This window comes from Hemibagrus wyckioides, linkage group LG11, assembly GCF_019097595.1.
Source record: "Hemibagrus wyckioides isolate EC202008001 linkage group LG11, SWU_Hwy_1.0, whole genome shotgun sequence".
Lineage (NCBI taxonomy): Eukaryota > Metazoa > Chordata > Actinopteri > Siluriformes > Bagridae > Hemibagrus > Hemibagrus wyckioides.
Genome location: NC_080720.1, coordinates 3958352 through 3970858, shown reverse-complemented (window position 1 = coordinate 3970858; position 12507 = coordinate 3958352). Strand labels below are relative to the sequence as shown.

The 12507-nt window shown below is 40.4% G+C and overlaps 2 protein-coding genes across 4 annotated transcripts; one reads left to right on the top strand and one right to left on the bottom strand.

Annotated features, from left to right (window-relative positions):
* Positions 1–5: 5 nt before the first annotated feature.
* Positions 6–7663, top strand: tatdn2 (TatD DNase domain containing 2). Its single transcript, XM_058403057.1, has 7 exons — positions 6–282; positions 2173–2490; positions 3135–3455; positions 3671–4570; positions 5476–5603; positions 5688–5871; positions 7103–7663. The coding sequence occupies exons 2-7, from the start codon at positions 2182–2184 to the stop codon at positions 7241–7243; spliced, it is 1983 nt and encodes a 660-aa protein (XP_058259040.1). The 5' UTR covers positions 6–282; positions 2173–2181; the 3' UTR covers positions 7244–7663.
* A 30-nt stretch (positions 7664–7693) lies between these two features.
* Positions 7694–10254, bottom strand: ghrl (ghrelin/obestatin prepropeptide). 3 transcript variants are annotated; one of them, XM_058403064.1, is made up of 5 exons: positions 10105–10254; positions 9559–9757; positions 8783–8869; positions 7907–8018; positions 7694–7821 (listed from the first exon to the last, which is right to left on the bottom strand). In XM_058403064.1, the coding sequence occupies exons 2-5, from the start codon at positions 9679–9681 to the stop codon at positions 7802–7804; spliced, it is 342 nt and encodes a 113-aa protein (XP_058259047.1). In that variant the 5' UTR covers positions 9682–9757; positions 10105–10254; the 3' UTR covers positions 7694–7801. The 3 variants fall into 3 exon arrangements, with proteins under 3 accessions (XP_058259047.1, XP_058259048.1, XP_058259049.1); XM_058403065.1 differs by having other exon boundaries at positions 9559–9738; positions 10105–10160; XM_058403066.1 differs by having other exon boundaries at positions 7712–7816.
* Positions 10255–12507: the final 2253 nt, after the last annotated feature.

The window sequence follows — 12507 nt, the reverse complement described above, 5'->3', positions numbered from 1 at the left end:
GTTTCATCAGTTTGCGTCTATTATTCTTGGCTCTACTCTTTCCAGTCAATGAATCAATTGGACGAACTATTTACGTAGAACAGGTATAATGTTTACCATCTGTGCTTTTCACCAGTGGGTGTCGTTAAACTCTTGCAAAACGCAAAGTGTTACGCTCTTATTGTCTGGAATGACCAAAAATGGAGTTCAGCTCTTGGGTCAGTAAATGCAGCATCACACTGAACTCTAAAGGTCACGAGGTCAGGAGATCGTTAACTAATTGATCAGTCTGTCTGGGCAGAGGTAAGGCTTCGCGAATACTGTTTATACATGTTTATTTATTTATTTTTACATTTTGAAGATTTACACAATCTTAAACAGCAACAAAAACATACACAGGCTTAGCTGAGGTTGGCACGTGATGGGGGCACGCGCACGAAGTGGCGATGTCTAGTTAGCGAGTTATAGCTAGCGCACTTTATGCCTGTTGTTGTGTCAAAAAATAAATAAGAATGTAGCTGCGAGTGATCGCCAACATAATGTCCACTTTTTTTTTCTTTTTTACATGACTTATTTTTTAAGTCTTAGCGGGTTTTTCCCCCCTCTCTTTTAATTTCTATTGCTAGTCGTTTGATTCCAAATTTCAAAACGCCCGATTCTGAGTCGATTCACAATTAACTGTTTAAATCTTAACGGTTGTGATTCAGTCTCCTATTTGGTTTCGACTCTAATTGGAGAATCGACTCCCTGCCGTGCGCGCGTGCATTCCGCTCGTGAGTGAGTGGCGACGGTTCGAACGTTGCTGTCCGGTTAACGCTTCAAGGTATTTATTACAACTATACAATAATATTTAAGTAGTTACTTTACACTGATATTCAGGGTAAAATACAATAGTTTAACAATTCTGTTAAAAATATGTAAATATCCATAGTAATCAGCGGCTAAGGTTAGCTTTAGCAAGGTTATGGTTAGCTAATTTGTACAAAAAGTGTGTGTGTGTGTAAGGTACGTATGTATTTATATATGTTCAAGCTTACATTATTTATTTATTTATTTATTTATTTATTTATTTATTTATGTATGTATGTATGTATGTATGTATGTATGTTTGCGTAAAATGTCTAAGTGACGTTTTAAAATAGCTGGTGGGCGGGGCGTTGGAACTACACTGTATGTAATAAAGATGATGATGATAATAATAATAATAATAATAATAATAATAATCAGTTTAAAGATTCACATGATCTTAAATTCCTTAGTCTATTGTATTTTGATCATTACTTATTGTTAATAATAATAATAATTATTATTATTATTTACACTTAAATATTCTTACTATTGTATGTAGTAGTAATAATAATAATAATACTCATATAAATGTAAACATTTATAAGATCTTAAAATATTTAGTTTAGTGTATTTTAATCTTTTTTATTGTTATTATTATTATTATTATATTAGTAAACAAAGCATATCAAACAAATTATACTTGTGATATCTCTCATTTTCCACACAATCCAAAGACTAGGAGCTTTTTTTTTTTCTAAATATGATATTTATCATAAAGTTAAGGTTGCTCTATAGGAGTACGGTCACATAAAGCCGGCTTTACGTCGTTTATTTAATTGCAGGTCGACTGTTAGAGGATCTTCGTCGTATTTACTGACCTCGAGGGCTCATTGCAGTGGGTTACAGTTCAGTCAAGGTTTTATTAGGATCATCTCATACAGCGTTTCAAGTAAAGTCTGAAACGCGAATTCTGGGCGATTCGGTCATAGTCCAATTTATTTTTTCCCATAGGAATACATGTAAATAGAATTAATCCGTTCCCGATCACTATGAATCGTATGTAGCTTTTTAATTTGTAGGGTTTTTAGAGCACAAAATATGAAAAAGCCTTATACAAAAAGAATACAACACAAAATATAAAAAAGTGTAAAGGAGAGAGAGAGAACATTTAATTTTTACACAGACTGTACAGGTATAGTTCACGTAGCTTTCTACTGTGTAGCGAGATCAGACACGCGTAGTTTGGGGATGTTTGTTCACCAAGGTTCTCTTGTAATAATTTTTGCAGGAATTAAAAGCAGTTGATTAGGAATGTACTTATCCGATGCCGAGTATAAGTATGAGGGATATGATGTTGGTTATGTAAGGCTTTCACACAAACACTACACTCTCCGTCTTTCCCAGTTCAGCGCCATGACCAACGAAAAGACGAAAGTGAAGTTCAGTTGGCTGCGCACAGCGTTCATCTCACCTACGAAGTTCCAGAAGAATGACCTCGGTTTGGCTCGGCCCACACGCTGGGGCGGTGATGCACGTGATGAATCGTGTGAAGACTCCTCTCCCAGCCTGGACGTGTCTTCCAGCTCAGTGGGACTGGGAGAAATGGCGAACATTAACCTCAGCACACCTCAGGGGAGACGTGTCACACCATCGCAGACACCGGGCACTCAGGAAACACCCCGTCTGGCCCGCAGACCCTGCAGACTGTTCGGGAACACAGAGGTAATCGGTCGGTTTGTACCCGAGTCGCGAGGACGTCCGTGAAAAAGGATTTGTGGTTTAATGTACTACAGATGTTTTAGCCGCTTGTTTGAGGAGTCTTTGAGAGTAAATTTTAATGATGTCATTAGTGACAAATAGTAAACAATAGTAGATAGTAAACAAAGAGAAACAAAAGACTCGATGAGAAATGAGCTATGAAGAATAATGATGGAGTTGCTGTTACCACTCCCAAGTGTTTTATTCCTCTTGTACTGCCGATATATTACAATTACATTTTTAAAGAATGTCCTTTTTTTGTTTTTTCTTTTTATTTATAGTTACAGTTAGTGTTGTGAAACATCTTAGAAACAAATTAGTTTCTGTCCTCACTTTCTTTATAGTAGCTTTGACCTGGTTTCCTCACCAGTCTGGTTACAGAGAAACCACAATTTGTAAACTTCAAGACTTTCCAGTGTCTGAAAACTTGTGAACTTTCATTTACTCACTCTTGACACTATTACAAAGCATTGACACTGGAGATGTCTTTCATACGTTGCTCCCCAGTATACTGGAAATGGACTTAAAAATGTAAATCATGCTAGGATTTGTCTGGTGTGTGTGTGTGTTTGTTTGACCCTAAGTTAGAATGTCGGTCACCTTTGCAGTCGCCGTCGTCCACCGTTGGTGAGAAGCGAAAAGACAGGACTCCAGAGGAGGGTTCAAAGGTCATCTACCTCCGAGCCCTGGATGCCGCTCTCGGTAACAGACAGAGGAAGTCGCCCCACACCGAGAACCGTACCAAGAGGCGGCAGTCCCAGACAGCTCCCAGAGAAACCCTTGATGTTAAACCAGAGATGGAGAGAAACACAGAGCAAAGCTTCTACTCGTTCAGTGAGGAAACTGTCCAGTCAGAGGAGCAAACACCCCCCCCACACGTCATTATAGACACACAGGAAGAGGAGAACACAGTGGTAGCCCACACTGAGGTAAACAGGAGAGGGTAACATTTGGATAAGAGATATAGGTAAATAAACACAGATTAAAATGTATAATGATTTATTTTACTGAGGTTTACTGTGATATACTGTACCTAGAATTTAGCTACTACCTTGATGGCAATAAACACTAATTAATTAACAGTATCTGTGATGTCAGGGCGTTCAAGTCTACCTGCTGATGATTGGTTTATCTCCATCCACAGAACGTGGTCCTGAAAGGAAGCCACTCTCCTCCTTGGTCAGATGATGAGGATTCGGTCAATTTAAAGCTTCCGCAGGACGAATGTTTCGAGCGAGTGAAGATGTGCAAGATGGACGGAGAAGCTGGTGGTGCTGACGCTCCACCTCCTTTGGAATATGTCCCACCTCCAACAGTCACGCTGAGCCTACAGACCTCATTTGGTATGCCATGGAACGATTCATCCCACCAGCCCACCACCTCCTCTTGGAGCACATGGAGGGAGGGCAATTCCTCTGCTAGTAAAAAAACATATTTACACAGTGATCCAGTCGTAGATGTGGGGCAGGACCTTAGTCTTAACGAGTCAATCGGACAGAGTCCTTCACCTTCAGACTCTTATGCCTTGTCTCCAAACGAGACGTGTGCATTCTCGCCAGTGTTTAGACACCGGTCATCATATGCAGGCATGCCCTATGGATTAACGTCGCCCCTTACTGAAGACATGGTCCCCCGCAGGAGGTCAGCAGGATCAGAGCCTCTCTGGCTGTCAGACGTCAACTCATTGGGCTTCATTGACACCCACTGTCACCTGGACATGCTGTACGGGAAGTTGGGCTTCCACGGAAGCTTCCGAAGCTTCCGGGAGGAATACACCAGCAGTTTCCCTGTGGAATTTCGTGGCTGCATAACTGACTTCTGCAACCCGAGAATCACTCAGAAGGAAGCCATCTGGGAATGGCTCCTAGAAGAGGAGTTTGTATGGGGTGCCTTTGGATGCCACCCTCACTTCGCCAAGGAGTACAATTCCACTCATGAGCAAAGCATCATGCGAGCCATGCGTCACCCCAAGACTGTCGCTTTTGGAGAAATTGGTTTGGATTACTCGCATAAGAATTCAACCAGCCACAGCAAACAGAAAAAGGTAGTGCGGCATGACGATGGATAAATTCACAAATATTAATATTAAAATTACAATACACTGCACACTTAGGGATATGTTTTTAGGAAAGCAAACAACAACAACATGATGGCCTGATGAGACAGAGTCACTCTTATGACCTTGATGTTGAATTTTTTTTCTTTTTCCTATAACAGCACCACCCTATATACACTATATTGCCAAAAGTATTGGGACACCCCTCCATATCATTGAGTTCAGGTGTTGTGTTTCAGGGGTTGGACTCGGCCCCTTAGTTCCAGTGAAAGGAACTCTTAATGCTTCAGCTTCATACCAAGACATTTTGGACAATTTCATGCTTTGTGGGAACAGTTTGGGGATGACCCCTTCCTGTTCCAACATGACTGCACACCAGTGACCAAAGCAAGGTCCATAAAGACATGGATGAGTGAGTTTGGTGTGGAGGAACTTGACTGGCCTGAACAGAGTCCTGACCTCAACCCCATAGAACACCTTTGGGATGAATTAGAGTGGATACTGTGAGCCAGACCTTCTCGTCCAACATCAGTGCCTGACCTCACAAATGTGCTTTTAGAAGAATGGTCAAAAATTCCCATAAACACACTCCTAAACCTTGTGGAAAGCCTTCCCAGAAGAGTTGAAGCTGTTATAGCTGTAAAGGGCGGGACAACTCCATATTACATTCATGTGCATGTAAAGACAGACGTCCCAAAACTTTTGGCAATATGGTGTATCTTATTCCACTTTTACCACAAAATAACCATCATGCGTTTATTTTTTGTGTAGTTACTTTGAATCTTTGGAAACATCTATGAAATACATAATATGAAATACACAGTTCTCTTCTTCTTCCTCTGTGTTGAAGAATGTGATGTTTTCCGTAATTGGCTTTGATCCTCTGCGTGTAGGTGTTCGAGCGGCAGCTGCGATTGGCCGTGTCTTTGGGAAAGCCATTGGTTATACACTGCCGGGACGCTGATGACGATTTGCTGGATATTATGAAGAAGTGTGTTCCTCGAGACTACAAGATACACCGGTATAAATACTGCATGTGGAGGGATTCATTCATGTGCTTTCATAACATGTTGAGGCAGCAAGCTTGTGTGTTTTTGTGTTACAGACACTGCTTCACCAACAGTTACTCCGTAATCGAGCCATTCCTGAGCGAGTTCCCAAACCTGTGTGTGGGTTTCACGGCGTTGGTGACGAACCCTAACGCCGTGGAGGCCCGAGACGCCGTAAGGAAAATTCCGTTGGACCGAATCCTGCTGGAAACCGACGCACCCTACTTCCGGCCCAAACAGGTCTCATGCAGCCTCAAAACACATCAACTATCCCACTGAATTATAAACATTACATTTAGATACATTAATCTAGTTTTGTGCTACGGTCTGCGTTAAAATTATTAGTGTTATGTTAAATAATGTGCACTCCATGGACGTTTTCATTTCAAAAACAGCAAGAAGACAGCTTTTTATTCAATTTTTGACTTTCTTGGCATATACTTAACATTATATAAGTTGCACAAAGCAGAAAGAAAGCATAATCAGTGTAAAGTACGGGTAAATAAACAGTCTTTTGAGCCATGTTCAGTAACAGCAAACCATTATTGTACAATAAAATAAAACTGAATTAAAAAAACCCATCCAAGGTTTTTCATATGTTAATGAGACAGGAGTGGTGCAGAAAGTCACGTGACACATGACTTTGGTGTGGAGGAACTTGACTGGCCTACACAGAGTCCTGACCTCAACCTGATAGAACACCTTTGGGATGAATTGGAGCGGAGACTGTGAGCCAGGTCAAAACTGGGACGTCTGTCTTTACATGCACATGAATGTAATATGGAGTTGGCCCCGCCCCTTTACAGCTATAACAGTTTCAACTCTTCTGGGAAGGCTTTCCACAAGGTTTAGGAGTGTGTTTATGGGAATTTTTGACCATTCCTCTAGAAGCGCATTTTTGAGGTCAGGCACTGATGTTGGACGAGAAGGTCTGGCTCACAGTCTCCGCTCTAATTCATCCCAAAGGTGTTCTATGGGGTTGAGGTGAAGTTCCTCCACACCAAACTCACTCATCCATGTCTTTATGGACCTTGCTTTGTACACTGGTGTGCAGTCATGTTGGAACAGGAAGGGGTCATCCCCAAACTGTTCCCAAAAAGTTGGGAGCATGAAATTGTCCAAAATGTCTTGGTGTGAAGCTGAAGCATTAAGAGTTCCTTTCACTGGAACTAAGGGGCCGAGTCCAACCCCTGAAAAACACCACCTGATTTGGAGGGGTGTCCCAAAACTTTTGGCAACATAGTGTAACTGTCATTAGGATGATGCTTTTTGATGCATTAAAGTTAACAACATTTACAGAATCAATATAAATTGTTAAATTATGATGTGTTCTTTAAGAAATAAAGAATTGTAAATGCTGTATTGCTGTGATGTGGTGATCTAGTGTTGTAACAGTACCTCCATGTCGATTATTTTCCTGTAACAGAGCAACACTAATGTTTCTACTCTGATTTTTATTGTCCCTCTGTAGGTGTCCAAGTCTGTGTGTAGGTTTTCTCACCCCGGAATGGGCATACACACTTTGCAGGAAATCAGCGTGCTGAAGAGAGAGCTCTTCCCCACCGTACTCAAAACAATCCGCCAGAACACCACACACATCTATGGCCTGTAACCCCTCCAACTTCACCCATTTAAATCCATAAAGTTTGTGAATGTTCTACTCACAGAATACATTTTTATTAAAAATTATAGTCAATTTCCCTAATCATAGGTGACTTTCTTGAGTTACTCACATTTCCCAGATTGACCTCCATGGCTTTAGAAGAAGTGATTTAGGAATGGATCTGGCTATTTGTTTTTTTGTTGTTTCTGAATTTAGCTTCACCTCATATTTTTGCTGCTGTTGTTTTCTCAGTGCTTTCTGGGAGGGAAAAAAAGTAATAAGAACGCATTTCTGATTTGCCATATAAACAGTATCTGCAATATGCGGATATGATGTGTAGAATCTGGCAACCCTGCTTACAGAGCTCGAAATGATTCACTCCCTCGGATGCTTGATGGATGCCGCAGGACAGAAAATCCTTTTATTTTGTACATCTGCGTTTGTTTTAAACATAAAGAAACTGCACCCTCACAAGACTGCTGTATTGCCGTTTTATTTGTGTTCATCTTTATTTCACATATCTGTTACATGCATTTTGAAAAACAAGTCAGGATCCTTCAGTCCTGTTCAGATGGGGTTAGTCTGATCTGAAACAAATGGAAAAGCAATGACGTGACTGTCTGTATTAACTTCAGAGTACAAACTCGGTGTGTGTGAGATATCAGAACCCACCCGAAGTGAGAGGATCACCCAGGATATCTAGTAACATCTTCTGCAGCACAGGACCGTAATCCTCATATTCGGTCTCACTGAGAGACATGGCCAGCTGAAATGGTGCGCTCACCTACAGAACCGTAAGAACGATTTCAGTTCAAAAGGTTTCAACCCAGAGGAAGATGCAAATGTTCAGCATTGTCCGAGAATTCAGGTCTCTGATATTCTTCTAAGAGATTTAATTTAGTCATTTTTCCCAAAATCTAAATAGACTAGAAGCTTATTTTAATCTACTGTGACCCTGTTCAGACAGACAATAAGGAGCACGCTGTAAATATTTCACACAGCACTAAATGTGCTTATTGTTTGTCCCACAAGATTCATATCTGATCGCTCGCTTGCATCAGTGTGACTTATTTGTCAGGATCCCAGTCCATGATCTAGTATTAAGCAGATGCCTTGTGAACCTTTTCTTAGAAAAGAGAAATAATGGCCTTCTATCTGTAGCTGTGTTCAGATGTACGTGTTTATTGTAGAGAAAAACGTGTTTCTGTTTATCCTTTCATAACGATGATGCAAGCTGTTGAATTTTAAACTTAATAAAAGGTAGTATACATGATATTTATTTTGTTCTTCAAAAATCAAAGCATTCACAGTTCCCATAAAACACTCAAATTGCATACATTATCACAGTACACAGTATTGTACTGACTGAACTCTAAATTCTTGGATTTAGAAGTTTACACTTCTACACATTTACACAGAAGTCTACACATTTTTTAGGCTAAGGAGGTTTGTGTTCTTCTTGCATCACAGAAGGAAACACAAATGTCAGTTAATAATTTATCATTAATTTTCGTTTTGTTTTTATTTCTCATCTGAATGTTTGCATACCATGATCTTATCCTCGGGATGAAGAGGAGGCTCGAGGTCAACTGCAGTCCTCCGTCCCACTCGAGGAGGCTTTCGGTCTCCGCGACTCTAAAACACACACGTTCTACTGATTGAATCTGTAAATGTCTGTAAATGTAACTGCTGAGATAAACAGAGAAACACACACACACACACACATGCATGTTTATCTTTCTATCCTTGTGAGGACCTGTCATTTCAGGGCAGTGGTGTCTGGGTAATTGAGCAAGGTCCTTAACCCTCTCTGCTCCAGGGGTGCTGTATCATAGCTGCCCCTGTGCTCTGACCCCAACGTCCTCAGCTGGGAAATGTGAAGAAAAGACTTTTCACTGTGCTGTAATGTAGGTGTGGTGGTAATAAAGGCTTCTTGTTCTACTACTTCTTGGAATAATTAATGCATCAGACTGGGGATGTGGTAGTTTAGTGGTTAAGGTGTTGGCCCACTGGTCAGAAGGTTGCTAGTTTGGAACCCAGATCCACCAAGCAGCCACTGCTGGGCCCCTGAGCAAGGCCCTTAACCCTCAGTTGTATAAAATGAGATTGTAAGTCACTCTGGATAAGAGCCATAAATGCTATCATTTATTCACACAAAGACATTGCTAACTTCACTAACTAATTGGAACCTTTTAATTGGAATTTTTTTTAAAGTTTCAGTCCGCTATTACTAACAGTTACTATTGTGGAGACATTTGGGCCCTACAAAGATACAAAAGCATGTCTGCACACACACACACACACACACACACACACACACTCACCTGTGGTCTCTGGGTTGGACTGAGGAAGCTGGAGCCACACATCGCAGTTTCAGCCCAGAAAGAAACAGCACAGAGGAACAACATCACGTAACCGATACGTCTGTGAGCCAGCATGATGAGCATCTCTCTCTCTCCCTCTCCCTCTCTCTCTCTCTCTCTCTCTCAGAACCTGAAGAAAAACTGGGCAGAAAACCAGCAGCTAAAAAACAAACAAAACAGTGTGAAAGCATGAGGTATAAAAATCAGCCCTTTTCCGCTCTCTTCCACATACATGAGCTCATAACCCCCCTTGTCTTTTCTGATTTATTCTCCTAAATCAATCCACATCTTTTCTTCACTACCACGATAACTATTCAAAACATTTTCCAACCTTCATCTTAGAGATCGTTGTTAGCATTAATAGTCATTCTGAAGAGCATTATAAAAAATTCAAAAATGCATTTGGATGAAAAAATAAAAAGACATGTCCTCCAATAAAGGATGGAAAAGGAAAGGAAAGACATCAAGGCTGTAACAGGAGCATTATAAATGCAGCAGATGTCTTACCTCGAGTCAGGTAATGCCAGGATGGTGTTATGGGCCGATCTGATCCAGTCTCGCCTCTTAAATATTCTGAAGCTCATGAGCTCTGAGACTGAAGTGAGGAGATGATTGTGTATAAAAACAAACAGTGTAGAAAATCCCTATCTGTTAATGCTCTGAATATTTTCAGCACTACGATGTTTAAATATTTGAGGTGTGTAAAGATAAGATATATCAGCTCTCCTGCTGTGGTTTAGAGTGAATTAGTGTATTAGCAATAAGTGGATGAGGAGATGAGTGTGTAGGTGAGTAGATTTCTTCCTGAAACACGGCCTGATGAAGATAATGTGACGTTTGTTTGACTTTAAATGACTGATCATCTCTGGGAACCGAACCATCTCACTCAGTGTGTACACACATTAACACAGACTAGTGACAAGTGTGGAAAGTTTCATGGTTTTGAAGCCGGTGCTTGCTTCCTGCTCATAACACAGTCGTTAGTGTTGTATGAATGTTGTGTTTATAAATATAAAGAAATATTGGAAACTATTTATAAAAGGCTTATACACCGATCAGGCTTATGAACACCACTAATATTGTGTGGAACCCCCTTTTGCTGCAAAAACAGAACTGACCTTTCGAGGCATAGACTTCACTAGAACCCTGAAGGTGTGCTGTGGAATCTGGCACCAAGATTTTAGCAGCAGATCCTTTAAGACCTCTAAGTTACAGGGCTTAAAGGATACTTTTGATAGATACTGACCACTGCAGACCGGGAACACCCCACAAGAGCTGCAGTTTTGGAGATGCTCTGATCCAGTGGTCTAGCCATCACAATTTGGCCCTTCGTCAAACTCGCTCAAATCCTTACACTTGTCACACATTTTTCCTGCTTCTAACATCAACTTTGAGGACAAAATGTTCACCTGCTGTCTAATATATCCCACCCACTAACAGGTGAGGAGATCATCAGTGTTATTCACTTCACCTCTCACTGCTCATAATGTTGTGTGTATATACAGTTGTGCTCAAAATTATTCATACCCTTGGTGTGTTTATAGTGTTTTTGAGTTGTCTTCTGTGATGAATGAGGTTTAGAATACTTTCATATATTTAATACGTGACAAACAACTGAAGAAATAACAACATGTGATATTTCAAGAAATATGACATGTCATGGGTTTTTATTGACAAATATTCAAAAATCACCATGTTCAGAATGATTCATCCCCTTTATATTACAGTGTTTCAATAATCAATAGAAAAGCCTTTGTTCTTAATGACGGCCTGGAAACTCTTCTTGTCTCCACAAGATTTCTACAGGTCTGCTGCAGAATGTTTCCCCACTCTTCCTTCACAAAAGCCTCCAGTTGTTGGAGATTGGAAAGCTTCCTAGTCCTGACCTGGATCTTCAACTCTCTCCACAAATTCTCTGACTTGACCACTCCAGAACATTTATGTTGTTGTCCCTGAACCATTGCTTGACCACTCGCACCGTACGCTTCGGGTCATGATCCTCCAATCCACTATGGGCATTGACCACACACGTCCAAAGATCATGACTGAGTTCTTTCTTCTTGGCTATGGTGACAGTGACTGAAAATAATGAAAGCTTTGCCCCATTAATTATACTTTACTGAGCAGGAGTTACCATTTAACATTATTAGGCCTTAATTGATTACACCTAAATTGATTAAATTGATTTTAGTCACTGGAGTGTGAAACCACGTGCACTTTCACAAAAGAAGGAATTTCTTCTGAGATTGGGAATAGGGTATGATTTATTTTGAACAGACTCAGAAGAGAATATCTGGCCATATCTATTGGTATACAAATGAAGTTTAGCTAACACACACACACATACACACACACACTTTATAGTCAGCAGATTATCTGAAGCCTTTTGGCACTCAAAATTCACTGAAATGAATTTCAGCACTGTCCCTTCTTTCTTCCTTCCTTCCTTCCCTCCCTCCCTCAAAAGTTCTTGAAGTCCTTCCGTCCAGGATCCAGAAATCCAAATGATATCAAATTTCAGGCCACCAGAGGGCATCCTCATCCTTTATGTTTAAGTTCACACCTCTTTTGTTTCCCTTGATAGGTTGTCCTATTTAAATTTAGTCACTGAATGTTATTGTGTGCATTATGAGTAAGTTGCACTCATGTTTCAAGAAGAAAAAGAAGAAGAAGAAGACTTCATGATGTTAAGCACGTTTTCAGTCACCTAAAAGTAGGTGTAAAAAAAAGCAAGCTGTGGTTATACAGTGTCTCACAAAAGTGAGTACACCCCTCATATTTTTGTAAATATTTTATTATATCTTTTCATGTGACAACACTGAAGAAATGACCCTCTGCTACAATGTACAATAGTGAGTGTCCAGCCTGTATAACAGTGTCAATTTGCTGTCCCCTCAAAATAACTCAACA

Coding starts and splice junctions, on each gene's coding strand:
- tatdn2 (XM_058403057.1), top strand. CDS start 2,182: ATGACCAACGAAAAGACGAAAGTGAAGTTCAGTTGGCTGCGCACAGCG. Junction 5,604..5,687: donor CGAGACTACAAGATACACCG/GTATAAATACTG, acceptor TTTGTGTTACAG/ACACTGCTTCACCAACAGTT. Junction 5,872..7,102: donor CCTACTTCCGGCCCAAACAG/GTCTCATGCAGC, acceptor GTCCCTCTGTAG/GTGTCCAAGTCTGTGTGTAG.
- ghrl (XM_058403064.1), bottom strand. CDS start 9,681: ATGCTCATCATGCTGGCTCACAGACGTATCGGTTACGTGATGTTGTTC. Junction 8,870..9,558: donor GTCCAACCCAGAGACCACAG/GTGAGTGTGTGT, acceptor TGTGTGTTTTAG/AGTCGCGGAGACCGAAAGCC. Junction 8,019..8,782: donor ATCCCGAGGATAAGATCATG/GTATGCAAACAT, acceptor ACGGTTCTGTAG/GTGAGCGCACCATTTCAGCT.